Genomic DNA, 20,147 nt, shown 5'->3' with positions numbered 1-20,147 from the left:
AACCCTGAAAAGTGTGAGGTGATGCATTTTGGGAGGACTGACAAGGCAAGGGAATACACAATGAATGGTAGGACCATAGGAAGGACAGAGGCACCTTGGTGTGCATGTACATAAATCCCTGAAGGCAGCAGGATAGGTAGATAAGGTGGTTAAAAAGGCATATGGGATACTTGCCTTCATTAGCCGAGGCATAGAATATAAGAGCAGGGAGGTTATGATGGAGCTGTACAAAACGCTAGTTAGGCCGCAGCTGGAATATTGTGTCCAGTTCTGGTCGCCACACTATACGAAGGATGTGATTGCATTGGAGAGGGTGCAGAGGAGATTCACCAGGATGTTACCTGGGATGGAGCGCTTCAGCTATGAAGAGAGACTGGACAGGCTGGGGTTGTTTCCCTTAGAGCAGAGAAGGCTGAGGGGGGACCTGATTGAGGAGTACAAAATTATGAGGGGCATAGATAGGGTAGATAGGAAGGAACTTTTCCCCTTAGTAGAGGGGTCAATAACCAGGGGCCATAGTTTCAAGGTAAGGGGCAGGAGGTTTAGAGGGGATTTGAGGAAAAACTTTTGCACCCAGAGGGTGGTTGGAATCTGGAACTCCCTGACTGAAAGGGTGGTAGAGGCAGGAACCCTCACAACATTCAAGAAGCATTTGGATGAGCACTTGAAATGCCATAGCATACAAGGCTATGGACCAAGTGTTGGAAAATGGGATTAGAATAGACAGGGCTTGATGGCCAGCGCAGACATGACGGGCCGAAGGGCCTCTTTCTGTGCTGTATAACTCAGACCATACTCTAAAATTTTGTGCTTTTTTTTTATAGTAACATTTTGATGACTTTATTAGTATCTATTGAGTGTCTGCCTTTGCTTCCTCTGAAAAAATATTTTTTGAGATACTGTACTAACCCACATATCAGTCACATTTTATGTTGGGGGTTTGGCTCATAAACGAGTTGTTTTATTTCCCCTTGGGGGAAAGGCTCAAGTTTGGGTTGCAACGTATATTCAGGGATGGCCTAACTGGAGGTCAATACCATAATACAAGAGGTTCAACTGGGATGATTATAGACAGCTAAATGTGGCCAGAATAATCTAAACAACTAAAACATGATTGGTAGTTTGTAGCCGTTATATTTTACCAAATCACATTGTGCAGAATAAGCATTGCAATCCTAACTTTTTGAAGATTGCTTATCCATAATCTTCTGAGTTTAGTTAGAGATAACTGCTATTGAGGATTGTATGTTTGGAATGGAATGTACCCTCAAGTGAGTCTTGTTACATTTTAGGCTAGAAACAGTCCAGATGGAATTTCTTCTCAAGGTCCCCATACAGAGCTTCAGATTTCTGCTGACAAGGCTAGTCTGTTGCATGACGTTCATGTGTTTGTCGATGAAATGAATAAAAGCTTTGTTCAAAACAACAATTCACTTCTACAAACTTCAGAAGATATTTTGGTAACTCTGATGCCAGTAAGCTTACTTAAAGATCCCCCATTTGGAAACACATCTCTTCGGCGCATGGCCAATCAAACTGATTACAAAACATCTTTTCAAGTTCATGGTTCAAGTTCTGGGTACCATTCTGCACCATTGTCATCTATCTCAAATTTAAACTCCTCTCCTATTCAACGAGCTGTGGTTGGTCACACTGGAAGTGATGTACTTTTGCTACAATATAGTGATGAAAATTGGGCAATATTAGAGAAAATTTGTATTGCCAGTGAGCAGCTGAGAGTGCAACTGGAAAAGTCTCATGAGTGGGAACTGATCCTTGGTTGTGAACTTCAGCGTCTTCAAAATGCTGCTAACATTAGAAAGAAAGCAACTGGGGCCGTGTCTACCTCAACCCCCCAAAAAATATCCCTTTCCATCGAAAGTTTAAATGCGGAAATAGAAGTAGATAATAAATCCGAGAAGATTTTGGAACTGGAAACTATGGTGAATAGGTTACAGAATGCCATGGTTTCATTGGAGGAATCCAACTTAGATCTTCATCGGGAACTGAAAAAAGGAGGTGGCTCCAATAGTCCACATCGTATCAACCACTGGACCACAACAGAAAATAAAACTGCGATTCAGAACAACCTTAAGGACCAGAAGGAAGAGAAAATGAATGATTCCACTGCTCCTCTGGAAAAACCTGAGGGCAGTTCAAATAATGAATTAACATTATTGTCCAAGACTTCAGAAAGACCCAACCGTACTTGCCAGATGGAGAAACAAAAGGAATACCATTATAAGATGCATAAGACAAAGCAACTGGTAGAGCAGAAAAAGAATGAGGAGGTTAAAGCTCTTGCAGATGAATGTGCCACGCTGTTTCCTTTATTACAAACTTCAGAATATAGCAATGTACTGAGGTTTGAGAATGAGAAATTAGATGTACAATCGACAGCTCAAGAACTCACAACAAATTTTGATTCTGTTCTGCAGGAAAACGCTGAATATAAAAACATAGTCTCTCAGTTAGAAGAAGAAAGAAGAACACTTCAGGTTCAGTTCATTGAAATGGAGGAGAAAAGGAAGACTTGCGTTGAAGAGTTCAAAACATTACTAAGCAAGCATGAGGATCTCCAGAATCAAAACCAAGCACTTGAAGCAGTTAGAGAGCAGCTAATCCTTGAAAAGGAAAGCATCAAGAGATTAGTGGATAAGATGACGGAGGAGAAAGAAGACCTACTTGCTGTCATCGGTGCAAAAGAAACAGTTCTGCAGTTAGAGAAAACAAAAGAAGCAATAGAGGCCGTTAATGCAAATGCATTGCAGTTAGAGAATCAGAAGGTGAATCAAAGTCTAAATGAATTAAAGAAAGAGATAACGTTCTTGAAAAACGAGCTAGACAAAGCTAGTTGTGAAATTCAATGTAGGAAAGCAAAGAATTCAGTCATGAGGACAAAGAATCTGATGCTTCTTCAGCTTGTTCAGGAAGTCAAAGACAAAAACTACAATCTGGAAATGTCCCTGCAAAATTCTGTTACTACCCGAAAGTCTCTGCAGAAAGAGGTCGATGAAGTTAAAATGGAAAAATCAGCTATGAAGAAAAGATTCCTGAATGAGATTGAACGCGCGAAGCAAGAGAAGGGCTCGACTGGAAGCTGCCAGGGTGACCTGGTCAGGAAATGTGAAATGTTGTCAAAGGTGGTGGCGATGCTGACTGAGGAAAATCAGATTCTCAACCAGGATCTTGAGAAATATTTAAAAGCAAACTTACAGCTGGAATGCAACATTAGAAAGCTGGATGAAGAATGGCTGCTATTGGGAAAGCACACAGGCTCCAGAGAGCAAGAAATAAATATATTACATCCTGAAATAGGGAAAGTGCGAACATCTTATTTAAGTGGTGGTGGTGGTAATACTGCTGCACAGCTTTATAGCCAAAGGAGGGAAGATAAGATGTCAGGTAATCAGCTCAGTCTTTCAGAAATATCTTTTAATGGCACAAATCTTTCTGTTGGTCAAGATTCCAGGCAAATACACAGGATGCCATTATGCAGCAGTCCTAAAGGTACAGCATATGCACAAAATTTAGATTTTATCAAACTGTTGTTATTTTCTTAATTTTATCTCTATGAAATTAAAATAAAATGCAAGCAGATTATTAAACGGTGATTTTATAATGGATGCACAGCGTACTAAAAAGGCCACAGTACAGACCCGTAAGTCATAGGCTAATGCCTGTAATTCCTGACATTTTGTGTTCTTGGGGAGGCATCTATGAGAGGGAATTGGGGAATATTAGAAAATTTGGTGAATAACTACAGTCAACTGCTGCACGTCTCTGAGTGGGCAGTGTTTAGTGTGTGTCCGTTTGGCATTGGGTTTCAATCAAATTGAAGCGAAAATCACTTTATTCCAGAAGCCACGTTCCTTGCTTGTTGATCTTTAACTCCCTCTGCTGGATAGCTGTGTCATTGCACAATATTAAACGCGGCGGGGGGGGGGGGGGGTGATTCCGCAATCCCAGCTGGAAAGCCAGACTCACAGGGAGCGTGGATCGGAGATAGGGGTGACAATTTTGTAGTCCCGATTCCCTAACTGGAAGCATGGGATCGTGAAGTCACTCCTGATGTCCTCCATTCCTTCCAAGAGTTCAACTTTCAGTGATTGAAAAACTTGGCTGCCAAACATGCTAACTTCTTTAACAAATGCTGAAAATTGTGGAAGCACCAACCGGTCAGGCAGCATCTGTGGAGAGCACAGATAAGTTAATGTTTTGGATGTGGACCCTTCATTGAAACTCAAAGGATCTGAACCCAATGGCTGCTCTGTCCATAGATGTTGGCTGACTTCCGGAGTCCAGCGATCCAGCATTTTCTGTTTTTTGCTTCAGAATTTCAACATCTGCAGATTTAAAAAACTTTTTCCTGACTTCTTCAATACTTGGATCGCACTCTCCTCCCCCAGCCACCGCTGCCACCAATTGCCCTCCCCTCCCCCAGCCAACGCTGCCACCGATCACTTACCCACTCCCCCTCCCCCAGCCAATGCTGCCACAGATCGCCCTCCCCCTCCCCCTCCCCAGCCAACGTTGCCACCGATCGCCCTCCCCTCCCCCAGCCAACGCTGCCACCGATCGCCCTCCCCTCCCCCAGCCAACGCTGCCACCGATCGCCCTCCCCTCCCCAGCCAACGCTGCCACCGATCGCCCTCCCCTCCCCAGCCAACGCTGCCACCGATCGCCCTCCCCTCCCCCAGCCAACGCTGCCACCGATCGCCCTCCCCTCCCCCAGCCAACGCAGCCACCGATCACCCTCCCATCCCCAGCCACCGCTGCCACCAATTGCCCTCCCCTCCCCAGCCAACGCCGCCACCGATCGCCCTCCCCTCCCCCAGCCAACGCCGCCACCGATCGCTTACCCACACCCCCTCCCCCAGCCAACGCTGCCACCGATCGCCCTCCCCTCCCCCAGCCAACGCCGCCACCGATCGCCCTCCCCTCCCCCAGCCAACGCTGCCACCGATCGCCCTCCCCTCCCCCAGCCAACGCCGCCACCGATCGCCCTCCCCTCCCCCAGCCAACGCTGCCACCGATCGCCCTCCCCTCCCCAGCCAACACCGCCACCGATCACCCTCCCCTCCCCCAGCCAACGCTGCCACCGATCGCCCTCCCCTCCCCCAGCCAACGCTGCCACCGATCGCCCTCCCCTCCCCAGCCAACGCTGCCACCGATCGCCCTCCCCTCCCCAGCCAACGCTGCCACCGATCGCCCTCCCCTCCCCCAGCCAACGCTGCCACCGATCGCCCTCCCCTCCCCAGCCAACGCTGCCACCGATCGCCCTCCCCTCCCCAGCCAACGCTGCCACCGATCGCCCTCCCCTCCCCAGCCAACGCTGCCACCGATCGCCCTCCCCTCCCCAGCCAACGCTGCCACCGATCGCCCTCCCCTCCCCCAGCCAACGCCGCCACCGATCGCCCTCCCCTCCCCAGCCAACGCTGCCACCGATCGCCCTCCCCTCCCCAGCCAACGCTGCCACCGATCGCCCTCCCCTCCCCCAGCCAACGCTGCCACCGATCACCCTCCCATCCCCAGCCAACGCTGCCACCGATCGCCCTCCCCTCCCCAGCCAACGCTGCCACCGATCGCCCTCCCCTCCCCAGCCAACGCTGCCACCGATCGCCCTCCCCTCCCCCAGCCAACGCCGCCACCGATCGCCCTCCCCTCCCCCAGCCAACGCTGCCACCGATCACCCTCCCATCCCCAGCCAACGCTGCCACCGATCGCCCTCCCCTCCCCCAGCCAACGCTGCCACCGATCGCCCTCCCCTCCCCCAGCCAACGCTGCCACCGATCGCCCTCCCCTCCCCAGCCAACACCGCCACCGATCGCCCTCCCCTCCCCCAGCCAACACTGCCACCGATCGCTTACCCACACCCCCTCCCCCAGCCAACGCTGCCACCGATCGCCCTCCCCTCCCCCAGCCAACGCCGCCACCGATCGCCCTCCCCTCCCCCAGCCAACGCCGCCACCGATCGCCCTCCTCTCCCCCAGCCAACACCGCCACCGATCGCCCTCCTCTCCCCCAGCCAACACCGCCACCGATCGCCCCTCCCCTCCCCCAGCCAACACTGCCACCGATTGCCCTCCCCTCCCCCAGCCAACGCTGCCACCGATCGCCCTCCCCCAGCCAACACTGCCACCGAATGCCTTCCCCTCCCCCAGCCAACGCTGCCACCGATCGCCCTCCCCTCCCCCAGCCAATGCTGCCACCGATCGCCATTCTCCCCCAGCCAACGCTGCCACTGATCACCTACCCACCCCTCCCCCCACCCAGCCAATGCTGCCACCAATCGTCTAACCACACTACCCCTCCCCCCCCCAGCCAACGCTGCCACCGATCGTCTACCCACACCACCCTCCTCCAGCCAACGATTCCGCCGCTTGGCCACCGATCACCCTCACCCGGCCAACACTATCTCCCCCGATTCCCAATGGAAAGGGAATAGCACAGTAGTGGGAGAGAGCAAACTGGGAAAATACAGGGAGAAAGATTTTTTTTTAAACTGTGTGCTTGTTGGTTGCTAGTATTGTGCTAGATGTCATCTGTAAACTATTCGGATTTTGATAATTATGTCATCAGAAACCCTAGGATAAATTATAGTCTATTGATCACTCCCAATTTGTAATCCTTTGTATTATTCTGAGAGTTGATCTGGATATTTCGGGGGGGTTTACAATGTGGCTCAATACTAAATCTAAATATGTTTTCTTGCCTACTATTCTGCAGACCAAAGCAATATGGATGAGGTTAGAAGAAAGTTTGAGGAACTGAATGGGGAGCAAAGATACAAAGATACAATCCAGCATTATGGGGCAGTCTCACTACACAGTACGCCAATCACAGACTGGTGAGTAGACATCAGACTGAATGACAAAACAGTTCAGCTTATACATCGCAGTTGGATGTCTGAGTGATTCAAAGTCTGTGAAGATACAGGGAGGCTGATCAAAAATAACAGCAGAGTGTTATTTTGGGTTACATGGGTCACAAAAAGTACATGTAACTCAAGAATTGATTAGGCTTTGTACATGCTCGAAAGATGTATGTCAGCAATAACTAGATTGCTATGTTGCCTCAGATGTTAGTGGAAAACTTGACAGAACTGAACTGCCAGAAAGGATTAGGTCTGAGTTGGCTGAAAGCTGTCATTTCATTCCTGAGTTCTGATACAGAGCTGTTTCCAGCCTAGACTGCAATTATGTTTGAAACATAATAATATCAGGTTAGAAATTGCTGTTGCCGATGTTGGAGGACAAACACAATGGGCCCGATTTTAACCTGGCCAAATTGGGCATTAACGAGGTGGTAACAGCCTGATAATGGGGTCAGTAGGTTTAGCATTAACACTGATGCTCTGGCTGTAGCCATTTTTAAAAGGGCCAACTGCTGGGCGGCCGAAGCGCCCACCTGTTTCAGGCAGTAGACCCTTTAAATACGCAGACAGTGTCCCCATGACGTACATTGGACCCTGATTGCCATTTTAGGACAGAGCTGAGCAAAACATGCCCCGTTCCCTCTCTGACCAGTTACACTGGCAGCAACAGCAACAACAACAATTTGTAATTATATAGCGCCTTTAACGTAGTAAAACGTCCCAAGGCGCTTCACAGGAGTATTAAAAGACAAAAAATTGGGCACTGAGCCACATAAGGGGAAATTAGGGCAGGTGACCAAAAGCTTGGCCAAAGGGATAGGTTTTAAGGAGCGTCTTAAAGGAGGAAAGAGAGGTAGTGAGGCGGAGAGGTTTAGGCAGGGAATTCCAGAGCTTAGGGCCTAGGCAACAGAAGGTACAGCAGAGCAGATGAGGCCCCAAAAAGGTCAGTTCTTAAAATTATTTCTGTGGGGCTCCAGGAGGAGAATCAGGGCCGCCGCCGCCCCAAACTAACTCCACCCCGCTGCGATCGCAAAGCTGCCCTCCCCCTCATTTATCTTGCCAGCGGCCAGGCAGTCTTCAGGCTGCCCGCTATTGCGCTGGCCCAAATCTGGAGATCTGTTTCGGGGCCACCATATTTGCTGCCGGCAGCTCACTGGGTCTATTTAAAGGGACTCCGACCTCCTCGCTCCCACCAATCTGCCGCCCAAAATTTAAAATCTTCCTCCCCCCTCCCGCCAATGTGTTTTATAATGTTCCTCTCTCCATTATCTTAACAGAGGTGCTGACCTATTAACATAAGCAGGTTAATGTCTCTGTTAAAACAGTGAATGGAAGAATGTCACACTAATGCATTAAATGCCTGCTAATAGCGGCAACAGTCATTTCTACCCAATTATGTAATTAGGAACGTTACATGTAAAAATAAATTAAATTATCAACTTTATAAATATGAGGATGGTTGAAAGTTTTGTGGCAATTATTCAAATAATTAAAATAATGCACTGTTTTCCTATGATTACTACGTATGTTGCAATCTTTAACTTTAGGAAACTACAGAATAATGTTGGTGGGACGGGGGATGCATCACAAATAATGAGTGAACAGAACTTGCCTTTACTCAATGCCAAGCGGCATTCACATGGATCTGATGGGAAAAGTGCTTCACCTGTTTTAGAAAAGGAAATCAACTGGACGATCCAGGATCTGGATAGTTGTATTGATGAGACCCTGAAGGTAACTTGTTAACTTTCCAGTGGTGGTGCCGTAAACTAAGCGATTCCCCTTATTGTTTGCACGGGATTTAATCACTATACATAAGCAATAAATTACGTTTCATAGTGAATTACCTAAAATCTGGAATAGGCAATAAATCAGATGTTAGTCTATGACCATTGCAAACGCGGCTGTGATGCCCTCTATAGTTGAATAGCATGTTGATACTTGTGTAGGCTTGCATATGAAGAATACCACTTGGGTTGAAGGCTTAACATCTGTCATAGGGAAGATGTTAGAAGCTATTATTAAAGACGTTATAGCAGGGCATTCAGAAAAGTTCAAAGTAATCAGGCAGAGTCAACATGGTTTTGTGCAACGGAAATCATGTTTAACCAATTTATTGGAGTTCTTTGAGGAAGTAACGTGCTGTGGATAAAAGGGAACCGGTGGATGTACTGTACTTAGATTTCCAGAAGGCATTTGATAAGGTGCCACATCAAAGGTTATTGCGGAAAATAAAAGCTCATGGTATAGGGGTAACATATCGGCATGGATAGAAGATTGGCTAGCTAACAGGAAACAGAGAGTAGGCATAAATGAGTCATTTTCTGATTGGCAAGATGTAATGAGTGGTATGCCACAGGGATCAGCGCTGGGGCCTCAACTTTTTACAATTTATATAAATGACTTGGATGAAGGGACCGAAGGTATGGTTGCTAAATTTGCTGATGACACAAAGATAGGTCGTAAAGTAAATTGTGAAGAGGACATAAGGAGGCTACAAAGGGATATAGATATGTTAAGTGAGTAGGCAAAGATCTGGCAAATGGAGTATAATGTGGGAAAATGTGAAGTTGTCCATTTTGGCAGGAAGAATAAAAAAGAAGCATATTATCTAAATGGTGAGAGATTGCAGAGCTCTGAGATGCAGAGGGATCTGGGTGTCCTAGTGCATGAATCACAAAAGGTTACTATGCAGATACAGCAAGTAATTAGGAAAGCTAATAGAATGTTATCGTTTATTGCGAGGGGAATTGAATACAAAAGTAGGGAGGTTATGCTTCAGTTATACAGGGCATTGGTGAGACCACATCTGGAGTACTGTGTACAGTATTGGTCTCCTTATTTAAGGAAGGATGTAAATGCATTGGAAGCAGTTCAGAGAACGTTTATTAGACTAATACCTGGAATGGGTGGGTTGTCTTATGAGGAAAGGTTGGACAGGCTAGGCTTGTATCCGCTGGAGTTTAGAAGAATAAGAGGTGATTTGATTGAAACATATAAGATCCTGAGGGGGTCTTGACAGGGTGGATGTGTCGAGGATGTTTCCTCTTGTGGGGGAATCTAGAACTAGGGGTCACTGTTTAAAAATAAGGGGTCGCCCATTTAAGACAGAGATGAGGAGAAATTTTTTCTCACAGAGGGTCGTGAGTCTTTGGAACTCTCTTCCTCAGAGGGCGGTGGAAGCAGAGTCTTTGAATATTTTTAAGGCAGAGGTAGATAGATTCTTGGTAAGCAAGGGGGTGAAAAGTTATCGGGGGTAGGCGGGAATGTGGAGTAATCAGATCAGCCATGATCTTATTGAATGGCGGAGCAGGCTCGAAGGGCCGAGTGGCCTACTCCTGCTCCTAATTCGTATGTTCGTATGTTCGGGGATAGGGTGGGTGGGTGGGATATGTGTTGGTGTAGGGGTTACGGGGATCGGGTGGGATGTGTGTCGGTGCAGGCTCGATGGGCCGAAATGGCCTCTATCTGCACTGTGGGGTTTCTGTGATTCTGTGATTCTGTGATATTTACTAGTCCTAGCCCTTTTGGGGCTACCCCAGATCAGGCGTATTTCTCAGACATTCACTTTCAACTAAAGTTTGAGGTAGCCGAATCCTAAAGATGCTTAACTGGGTCTAAAGGTCTGGGCTATCTCTCCCTAAAGGAAAGGAACAACCCGAGAATGCTACCGTCCTCCAGATAGCGCTTTTAATAAGTTTAGCCAGACTGTAACATCCCGGATATTATGAGGGTCCGGAGAACTCCTTCAGAATTCTGTAACTCTTCACCAAAGAGTGTACAGAGATTGAGTTTGTGAGTTATTGATACAGAAGACTTATGTGAGACAATTCTAAAAATATATAGAAAACTTTAAGAACAGTAATACTGTAGCGAAGTTAAAATTTAAAAGTAAGATTCTCTGTGGTGCAGAGGGTAAGATGCTCTTTGGTGAAGAGTTACAGAATTCTGAAGGAGTTCTCCGGACCCTCATAATATCCGGGACGTTACAGTCTAGCTAAACTTATTAAAAGCGCTATCTGGAGGACGGTAACATTCTCGGGTTGTTCCTTTCCTTTAGGGAGAGATAGCCTGGACCTTTAGACCCAGTTAAGCGTCTTTAGGATTCGGCTACCTCAAACTTTAGTTGAAAGTGAATGTCTGAGAAATACGCCTGATCTGGGATAGCCCCAAAAGGGCTAGGACTAGTAAATATCATACGAACATATGAACATACGAATTAGGAGCAGGAGTAGGCTACTCGGCCCTTTGAGCCTGCGCCGCCATTCAATAAGATCATGGCTGATCTGATTTATTAAAACAACCAACATGCAATTTACAGTTGGTGTATCAGTCAATTGCAATGTTAACAGTTCTAAAAAGAGAAAAAATACTATCTTATTATTAACAGAGAATCTTACTTTTAAATCTTAACTTCGCTACAGTATTACTGTTCTTAAAGTTTTCTATACAGGATATCCATCAATATCAAATACCTTTGATCCCCGAGGTACAAAGAGTTGGAGACCACAGAGCCACCTCTGTGCACGAGAATCGCTTTGCCTGATTAAAGCGAGTCTGATATCCCATTTGAAACTTCAATATTTAAACCCTTTTCCAGTTGTATTTCCTTTCCTTTAAGGTTTTCTGCTGATGCAAGTTAATTATCCCTATTCATCTTTCTGCCGACCTCTGCAATTCTTACTGTCACATCAGCTTGTAATATTCCAGAATCTTGTTCTGGGTTCACCATATGAAAACGGTGTGATGGGCAGGTATCGCTTATTTTATGTCATCTTTACGAGGGCAGATGTTCCTTATCTTATGTGCCATCTTTACGAAGTTTAAATTAGAACACCTTATCCAGGGTGAACCATTGTTTTTGTTCCCAAAAGTCAGCCTGTCGGAGCCATGCACCTTCTGTTTCAATAAGGTTATTTATTCAGGGTCAACAACTGTCTTATCTCAATAGCCAGAATTCTTTCACAGCTATTTCATAGTTAGGTTTCTAAATTTCCAAACCCAGTTTGTCATGTTTTAAAGAATTTATAATGTAGAGTTCCTTATATAGTATATTCCTTCACAGGATGAGGTACTGGAGGGCTACCAATGCCAGGGGAACTGTAAACCCCCTGAGGGCACCTTCAGGAAAAGGGGAGGGGGGGGAAATTGGACAGGTGGTGAGTGGAGCTAATGTGCCAGGGTGTAAGTTTACTCTGTACAGAAATATTTAACTTGCTATCTATCGGGTAAGGATTGCCTTAGTATTATAAAATGAACGAGTAATTGCTCATTGTTAAAACTGAGCTAGTATTAACACAGCTTTGTACTTGTAGATCACAGACACTGAAAACAGAGTCGGCAGGCAATCATTAACAAAACACATACAACGGACGGGTAAGTAAAAGTTTTTTTGTTTCTTAAATTCACACATAACCATGAAGTTGTAAATACGGCATGTATTCCTTTAAAAAAAATCCTTCTCGGGTATTACCGATTAGACATAACAAGCCTTCTTCCTATTTTAAGTGAGGAAGTTTTAGTTGTGTAGAGTACTGGGTTGGACATTTTAGCTAGCAATTTGGATGTAGCTGGGTAAAGTTAAGAATGGGACCAGAAATGGCCATTTATGCCGCCAAGCTCACCCTTTCTATTTGCCATGTACAGTCAACTCTATTATGAACTCTGCCTCTCCATTTAGTTTCCAGACAACCACTCTCCAGCCTAAACAACATAGGAACTATGATACCTTATTGAGAATTTAATGATCCCAGTCTATGCTTACCCATATAACTTTCAGTATTATTCCTCGGAGTAATCATTGCTCCATTGGCCAAGATTGATTCAATTTCTTGGAAAAAGAGATCAGCTCGGGTCAGCAAAACAGTCCCCGAAAAGATTAGTAAAAACTGTATAAACAGCATTGTAATTCTAGGACATGCTCACAATTGTGATCATACACTTAGTGTAACATATCATCCATATTAATAGTATTTTAAGTTTTTATTATGTTTAAAATTAATCTTGGTCTATGTAAGTGGTCTTAAAATTGGGGGGGTGAATTTTAACCCCAAAAAACAGGTGGGTTGGGGTCGGTAGGAGGTTAAAGTGTTAAAAAAAAATCCTAACCCCAACCCACCCACTTCCAGTTTTAACGGAGGCAGGACGCGGTGGGCAGCCAACCCTCTCCCAGGAAGTGGGTCGTCCATTTAAATATTATAATGAGGCTGGAGTGCCTCATGGTGATCCACCATTACAATTTTAACTCTGGCTGGTCAAGTTTCCCAGGCCTCAGGGAACCCGCCAGCTAAAGGCAAGGACTCCTGGATCCAGGAGGTAAGTGCCTTTCCACTTACCTCCTGGATCCCGCGTCCCTGCCTCGCCCACCCCCTGCGATCAGAACCCCCCCAGACCTCCGATCTCCTTCCTGGATTCCGCCGGCCAGCCCCGATGCCCCTCCGGCTCCCGATGCTCCGCTGGCTCCCGACCACACCCCCTCCAATGCTCCTCTGGCCCCCGATGCTTCTCTAGCTCCTGACCACGACCCCCCCCTCCCCCCCGATCCCTCCCTCCGATCCCTCCTCTCTGTGGCCTAGTGCCGCTGGCCTACCTGCCCGCAGCCAGCCTCTCCATCTGGCTGGTTGCAGGCAGGAAACAGAGCTTTGAAATGTTAATCAGGCCCTGCGGTTAAATTCAGCAGGGCCTGCGGGAAACCTGTTCTCCCAGGTTTCCTAACCACTTTCCAGCAGCTGCCCCCCGCCCCCCCACCCCACCCCACCCAAACCACCTCCAGATTAAAATTCTGGCCTTGATGTGTTTTTTTCTTTTTTATCGGCTGTTTTCTCTCATTTCTTTCCTCATGTCTCTGAAGACATTTGGAGAGTGTGATTTGGAAGCACTTGTATTTGGCAAGATTTCACATGGCTGTCATGGGAAAACGATATCTTGACCTTTTACTGATAAGAACAGTGGTTGCTTAAAACATACGCTGCAGTACAAATACCTGAAATGTCTTTCTTAGTGGTTTAAAAGGAAGCTGAGGTGAAAAGGCAAATCCATCAGGGTCCTTAACATGAACTAGGAATGTTTATCATCCAGCAATGCTGGCCTCAAGATTCCTCTTGATCTCGTTACCAAGGTCTATCTGTTATAGAAACATAGAAACTAGGAGCAGGAGTAGGCCATTCGGCCCTTTGAGCCTGCTCCGCCATTCAACGAGATCATGGCTGATCATCCAAACCCTAGCACCCGGTCCCTACACCGACAGCCATCCCACCCAAGCCCTATCCCCGTAACCCCATGTATTTAATCCCCCCTAACACTAAGGGCCAATTTTTATCATGGCCAATCAACCTAACCCGCACATCTTTGGACTGTGGGAGGAAACCGGAGCACCCGGAGGAAACCCGCCCATGAAGACTTATCACTTGGGTGACATTTGACCCATTGCCTGAACATCTTGGGGATATTGAAAATTCTGCACCTTGCTTCTTTCTTTACATTTCATACAACAAATCCATGTTGCTAGAAAGGGATTTGATGGCCATGAATGTATTGATGCTACTTTTAGGGAATGATGCAGTTTGTCACTAAATGGCGGTTTGCAGGTTTCTCTGTGAATAACATGTGCAGTCTGTTCTGTGGTGGTGTAACACAAAAATTAACATTCAATGCCCAAAGATAGACGTAGATATGTATATTTCAATATAAAATAATTTTTTAAAGTAGCATATATTTGACCTAATAATGCAAAGGAAAATTTGTTTATGAACCTTTAACTCTTTATGAATAATTTTTTAATTGAGTTGTGAAAGTATGCATCACACATTAGAGCCCCTATTTTTAACTGAACGCACCCAGAGGGAATGAGGCGCTTGTTTTACACCCTGCCCAATGTTTACATTCCATCCTATTCATTGGAGCATAAAATCGGATGGGGCGTCCAACCTGAAACCGCCTCAGTACCACCTGGCGGGTTCAGGTAATATCGTGGCTGAGATGTTTGGACCATTGTGACATGTTCCATAGTTATCTCAGCAATAGAATAATTTACTTTTTGTCATCCCTGGAGCTAGTGTCATTTTATTTATATTCTCGTGAAAAAATTGAGTTATTATTTTAGTCTCGTGTTTTGTTACCAAATTTTAGTAATATTTTAGTTTTGGCCTTGGAAGGAGTTAGTCAAAAATTTTAGTTTTTCCTTTTCATATTTGCATTCTGGTCTTTCCAGAATCTTTCATGCTTCAAAAATGTTTACAAGGAATGTCAGGAAACAACAATCTAGGCTTGAATGACAACTAAGACATTTTTTGTCTGTTTCAGTTTCAAAAATCAGTTCTAAAAGTTCTGAACTAGTTGAGTTCCCTTGTTTAAATTTTAGTTTTATGTTTCATAAGAAATATTAACGCTGTTCACAAAAATACAGTAATTTTAGTTGCCAACTATTTTTCGCCTCCTGTTAGTTGACTAGTTAACTTCTCATCCGTCTTTCGGATGAGACATTAAAACGAGGCCCCGTCTGCTCTCTCAGGTGGGCGTAAAAGATCCCAAGGCGCTATTTCGAAGAGCGGGGGAGTTATCCCCGGTGTCCTGGCCAATACTTATCCCTCAATCCACATAACAAAAACAGAGTATCTGGTCATCAATCCATTGCTGTTTGTGGGAGCTTGCTGTGCGCAAATTGGCTGCCTCATTTCCCACATTACAACAGTGACTACACTCCAAAAGTACTTCATTGGCTGTAAAGCGCTTTGAGACATCCGGTGGTCGTGAAAGGTGCTATATAAATGCAAGTCTTTCTTTCTTAAAACAGCACTGCTAAAGAACCTAATTTTAGGTTTGCTCCTCTCCATCATTGTTTTTCCTCATCCTCTCCTAAATAGCATTGGCTCTGGCTAGGATATGAGTCCAGCTATATTTTGTATCTAGAGTTGCATGCCATTGCCTCACTAAGGCATTAGGTTTGATGCATAAATATTTAAATAAACACCTAGCATTGAGTTCCACTCTTTATGTAGATGGATCCTTAACTATGACCTGATGGGTTAAATGGCAAGTCAGTATAATGCTGACGCCACAGCCTGAAGTAGCTCTGAGCGATTTGTTGTGGAGCCCTGCACATGCCAGTCATTGGCACTAGCCCAGAGGAATCCAAACTTTTCAGATTTCAGATTTTGGGAATGCACCCCTTTTGTGGATGACTGAAACCCACTGGTCCCATCTTGTCTCCCCAACGATCCTCCCGGCCTTTGCAACACATTGCATCACAATTTACCTTTGCAGCAGCCCTTATTTGTTTAAAGATACATGTTTGCATCTATAATTCTCTTAATTGCACAACAGTAGATAAAGTTACATTAGAAATCCCACAGAGTTGCCACTGTTGCTTGAAAGCTGTCACAGCTGCTGGGCTGTCAAGAAAAGAAAGCTGATAAGAGTTTGCCAAACAAAGTTGTTTTAATAACGATCCCATTAAATGACCTTTAAATAATCCCGGAAACAAATGTTTTGCTTTGTAATTGTTTTTCTTTTGTGTTCTAGGTACCAGTCCCGCAAAGCAAGATGAAACTGAATATTCTAATCAGTCTGTGCACAAATATCTGAAGAACAGAAAAGTGTAATAGCTGTGTGGGCCTACAGAACTTGAATATGAAACTGACATCATGTGCAATCTCTCCCTTGTGTTTAAACCTGCATGGTATACATGTAATTGTACACGCTATTAAATTGCAGAAATAAGTGTTAGCGGTCTTGTGCGTATGAATGGTGAGGATGCAAGCAGAAGCAAGATGTACTTGTTGCAAAATGTACTTTCTAAAATTAACATTCAGCACTATTACAATAAACCTTTATTTTTCAAACATGAGCAAACAAAAACTGTTGTAGCAATTATGCTAAATTTTAGGAAATAGGTCATTGCCAGTTGTTTTGGGGACCAAAGGGAATCTTCAACACACCAAAGGAGAGGAATAATATACAATTAAGAGCGAATTCCAATCACAATGGTGTCATTAAGTATTTTATAATGATCACGCGTAATAATGTACATGGAGAAGAATTGCTTTGGTCACTATGTGTACCTAAATTGTAAATGTTTTTTTTTACAGAATTTACCATGGCACTAAACTTACTGCCAAGTGTAATTTTTCCTCCAATTGTAAGATTTGATTGTAATCTTATTTTTGAGCTAGTATATGCATTGAGACAAGTAGTTTTAGTTGCTTTTAACTTTCATTTTACAGTGCTAAATATACGTCGAGGAGTGGTTGGTTGGTCCTCCTGACGGGCTCTGAATAATTGCTGTAACTCAAAGGCTTGTCTCATTCTCCCGTTGAGAACTCAGTAGCGCTGCTGATCCAAACTCAAAATTATGACAAGGGCAGAATTCTCTCTTAGTTTATTGTAAGACTATTGTGAATTTTTAACATTCCCCTCTTTCCAATTAAGAAAATAACACGAGGAGTAATTTTCAATTTACTGCTGGAGCATAAAACTGGCATTGTGGGTCAGATACCCATAGTCAATGATAGGGAAATTGGGCAGTTTCTATATCAGGCACCTTAACCACAATGCCGGTTTTATACCCAGGCGGTATCAGTCATAGAGTCATAGAGTTATACAGCACAGAAAGAGGCCCTTCGGCCCATCGTGTCTGCGCCGACCATCAATCCCTGTCCAGTCTAATCCCATTTTCCAGCATTTGGTCCATAGCTTTGTATGCAATGGCATTTCAAGTGCTCATCCAAATGTTTCTTGAATGTTATGAGGGTTCCTGCCTCTACCACCCTTTCAGGCAGTGAGTTCCAGATTCCAACCACCCTCTGGGTGAAAAAGTTCCTCCTCAAATCCCCTCCAAACCTCCTGCCCCTTACCTGAATCTATGCCCCCTTGTTATTGACCCCCCTATTAAGGGGAAAAGTTCCTCTTTATCTACCCTATCTATGCCCCTCATCATTTTGTACACCTCAATCAGGTCCCCCCTCAGCCTTCTTTGCTCCAAGGAAAACAACCCCAGCCTGTTTAGTCTTTCTTCATAGCTGAGGCGCTCCATCCCAGGTAACATCCTGGTGAATCTTCTCTGCACCCTCTCCAAAGCAATCACATCCTTCCTATAGTGAGGCGACCAGAACTGCACACAGTACTCCAGCTGTGGCCTCACCAGCGTTTTGTACAGCTCCATCATAACCTCCCTGCTCTTATATTCTATGCCTCGGCTAATGAAGGCAAGTATCCCATATGCCGTTTTAACCACCTTATCTACCTGTTCCGCTGCCTTCAGGGATCTATGTACATGTACACCAAGGTCCCTCTGACCCTCTGTACTTCCTAGGGTCCTACCACTCATTGTGTATTCCCTTGCCTTATTTGTCCGTCCAAAATGCATCACCTCGCACTTTTCAGGGTTAAATTCCATTTGCCACTTTTCCGCCCATCTGACCAACCCGTTTATATCGTCCTGTAGCCTGAGGCTTTCCTCCTCGCAATTTACCACCCCACCAATTTTCGGGTCATCTGCAAACTTACTGATCATACCTTTTACATTCTCATCCAAATCATTTATGTAGATCACAAACAGCAAGGGTCCCAGCACCGATCCCTGAGGTACCCCACTGGACACAGGCTTCCAGTCACAAAAGCAACCTTCGACCATCACCCTCTGCCTCCTGCCACTCAGCCAGTTTAGGATCCAACGCGCCAAGGCACCCTGGATCCCATGGGCTCTTACCTTCTTGACCAGTCTCCTATGCGGGACTTTGTCAAAAGCTTTACTGAAATCCATGTAAACCACATCCACAGCATTTCCCTCATCCACACACCTAGTCACCCCTTCGAAAAATTCAATCAGATTGGTCAGACATGATTTACCCTTGACAAAGCCATGCTGACTATCCCCGATTAATCCTTGCCTCTCCAAGTGGAGACTAATTTTGTCCCTCAGAATTTTTTCCAATAATTTCCCTACCACAGATGTTAGGCTCACTGGCCTGTAATTCCCTGGTTTATCCCTGCTACCCTTCTTGAATAATGGTACTACGTTAGCTGTTCTCCAGTCCTCTGGTACATCCCCTGTGGCCAGAGAGGTTCTGAAAATTTGTGTCAGAGCCCCTGCAATCTCCTCCTTTGCCTCACACAACAGCCTGGGATACATCTCGTCCGGGCCTGGGGATTTATCCACTTTTTGGCCTGCTAAAACCGCTAGTACCTCCTCCCTCTCGATGCTAATATGTTCAAGTATGTCACAGTCCCCTTGCCCGATTTCTATGTCTACATCGTCCTTCTCCATAGTGAACACAGATGCAAAAAATTCATTTAAAACCCCGCCTACATCATCTGGCTCTACACACACATTACCACTTTGGTCCCTAATGGGCCCTACCCTTTCCCTGGTTATCCTCTTGCCCTTAATATACTTATAAAACATCTTAGGATTTTCCTTTATTTTGCTCGCCAGTGTTATTTCATGGCCCCTCCTCGCCCTCCTAATTTCTTTTTTAAGTATGCCCCTGCACTTTTTATACTCCTCTAGGGCTTCCTCCGTCTTTAGTCTTTTGTAACTGCCAAAAGCCCCCCTTTTTTTCCTAATGCATTTTTGTATATCCCTTGTCATCCAAGGTTCCCTTTGCTTGTTGGTCCCACCCTTGACCTTTACAGGAACATGTTGGCGTTGTACTCTCTCTATTTCCCTTCTGAAAGTCTCCCACTGCTTTGATGTGGATTTTCATATAAGTAGTTGCTCCCAGTCCACTTTGGCCAGATCCTGCCTTATCATATTAAAATCGGCCTTTCCCCAATTTAGAACCCTTATTTCTGGGCCGTCTTTGTCTTTTTCCATGACCACCTTAAATCTCACCGAATTATGGTCACTGTCGCCAAAATGCTCTCCTACTGACACTTCCACCACTTGCCCGGCTACATTCCCTAGAATTAGGTCCAGTACCGCCCCCTCTCTTGTAGGACTTTCTACATGTTGGCTCAAAAAGCTCTCCTGGATGCACTTTAAGAATTCTGCACCCTCTAAGCCTTTCACACTCTGACTATCCCAATTAATATTGGGGAAGTTGAAATCCCCCACTATTATTACCTATTATTTTCGCACTTCTCTGAGATTTGCCTACATATCTGTTCCTCTATCTCCCCCTGACTGTTCAGGGGCCTATAGTACACTCCCAGCAAAGTGCTTGCCCCCTTTTTGTTTTTAAGTTCTACCCATATGGCCTCATTAGAGGAACCCGCTAATATATCATCCCTCCTTACAGCAGTAATTGATTCCTTAATTAATATTGCAACACCC

The 20,147-nt window shown here is 45.3% G+C and overlaps 1 protein-coding gene across 2 annotated transcripts in view; it reads left to right on the top strand.

Annotated features, from left to right (window-relative positions):
* Positions 1-16,716, top strand: part of LOC147124086 (coiled-coil domain-containing protein 110-like) — a 42,565-nt gene extending 25,849 nt beyond the window's left edge. The window contains exons 5-9 of one of the 2 annotated variants that reach the window (XM_085981452.1): positions 1,293-3,405; positions 6,730-6,850; positions 8,425-8,611; positions 12,193-12,253; positions 16,397-16,716. In XM_085981452.1, coding sequence (XP_085837578.1) covers positions 1,293-3,405; positions 6,730-6,850; positions 8,425-8,611; positions 12,193-12,253; positions 16,397-16,476 — 2,562 coding nt within the window. In that variant the 3' untranslated portion in view covers positions 16,477-16,716. Of the gene's footprint in view, positions 1-1,292; positions 3,511-6,729; positions 6,851-8,424; positions 8,612-12,192; positions 12,254-16,396 lie in introns of both variants that reach the window. The other variant, XM_085981441.1, reaches the window with a different exon arrangement.
* Positions 16,717-20,147: the final 3,431 nt, after the last annotated feature.

Source organism: Somniosus microcephalus, chromosome 1 (assembly GCF_052327205.1).
Source record: "Somniosus microcephalus isolate GS21.2 chromosome 1, FLI_Smic_1.0, whole genome shotgun sequence".
Lineage (NCBI taxonomy): Eukaryota > Metazoa > Chordata > Chondrichthyes > Squaliformes > Somniosidae > Somniosus > Somniosus microcephalus.
Note: the sequence above shows the minus strand (reverse complement) of the source record. Positions and strands in the feature narration are given on the sequence as shown.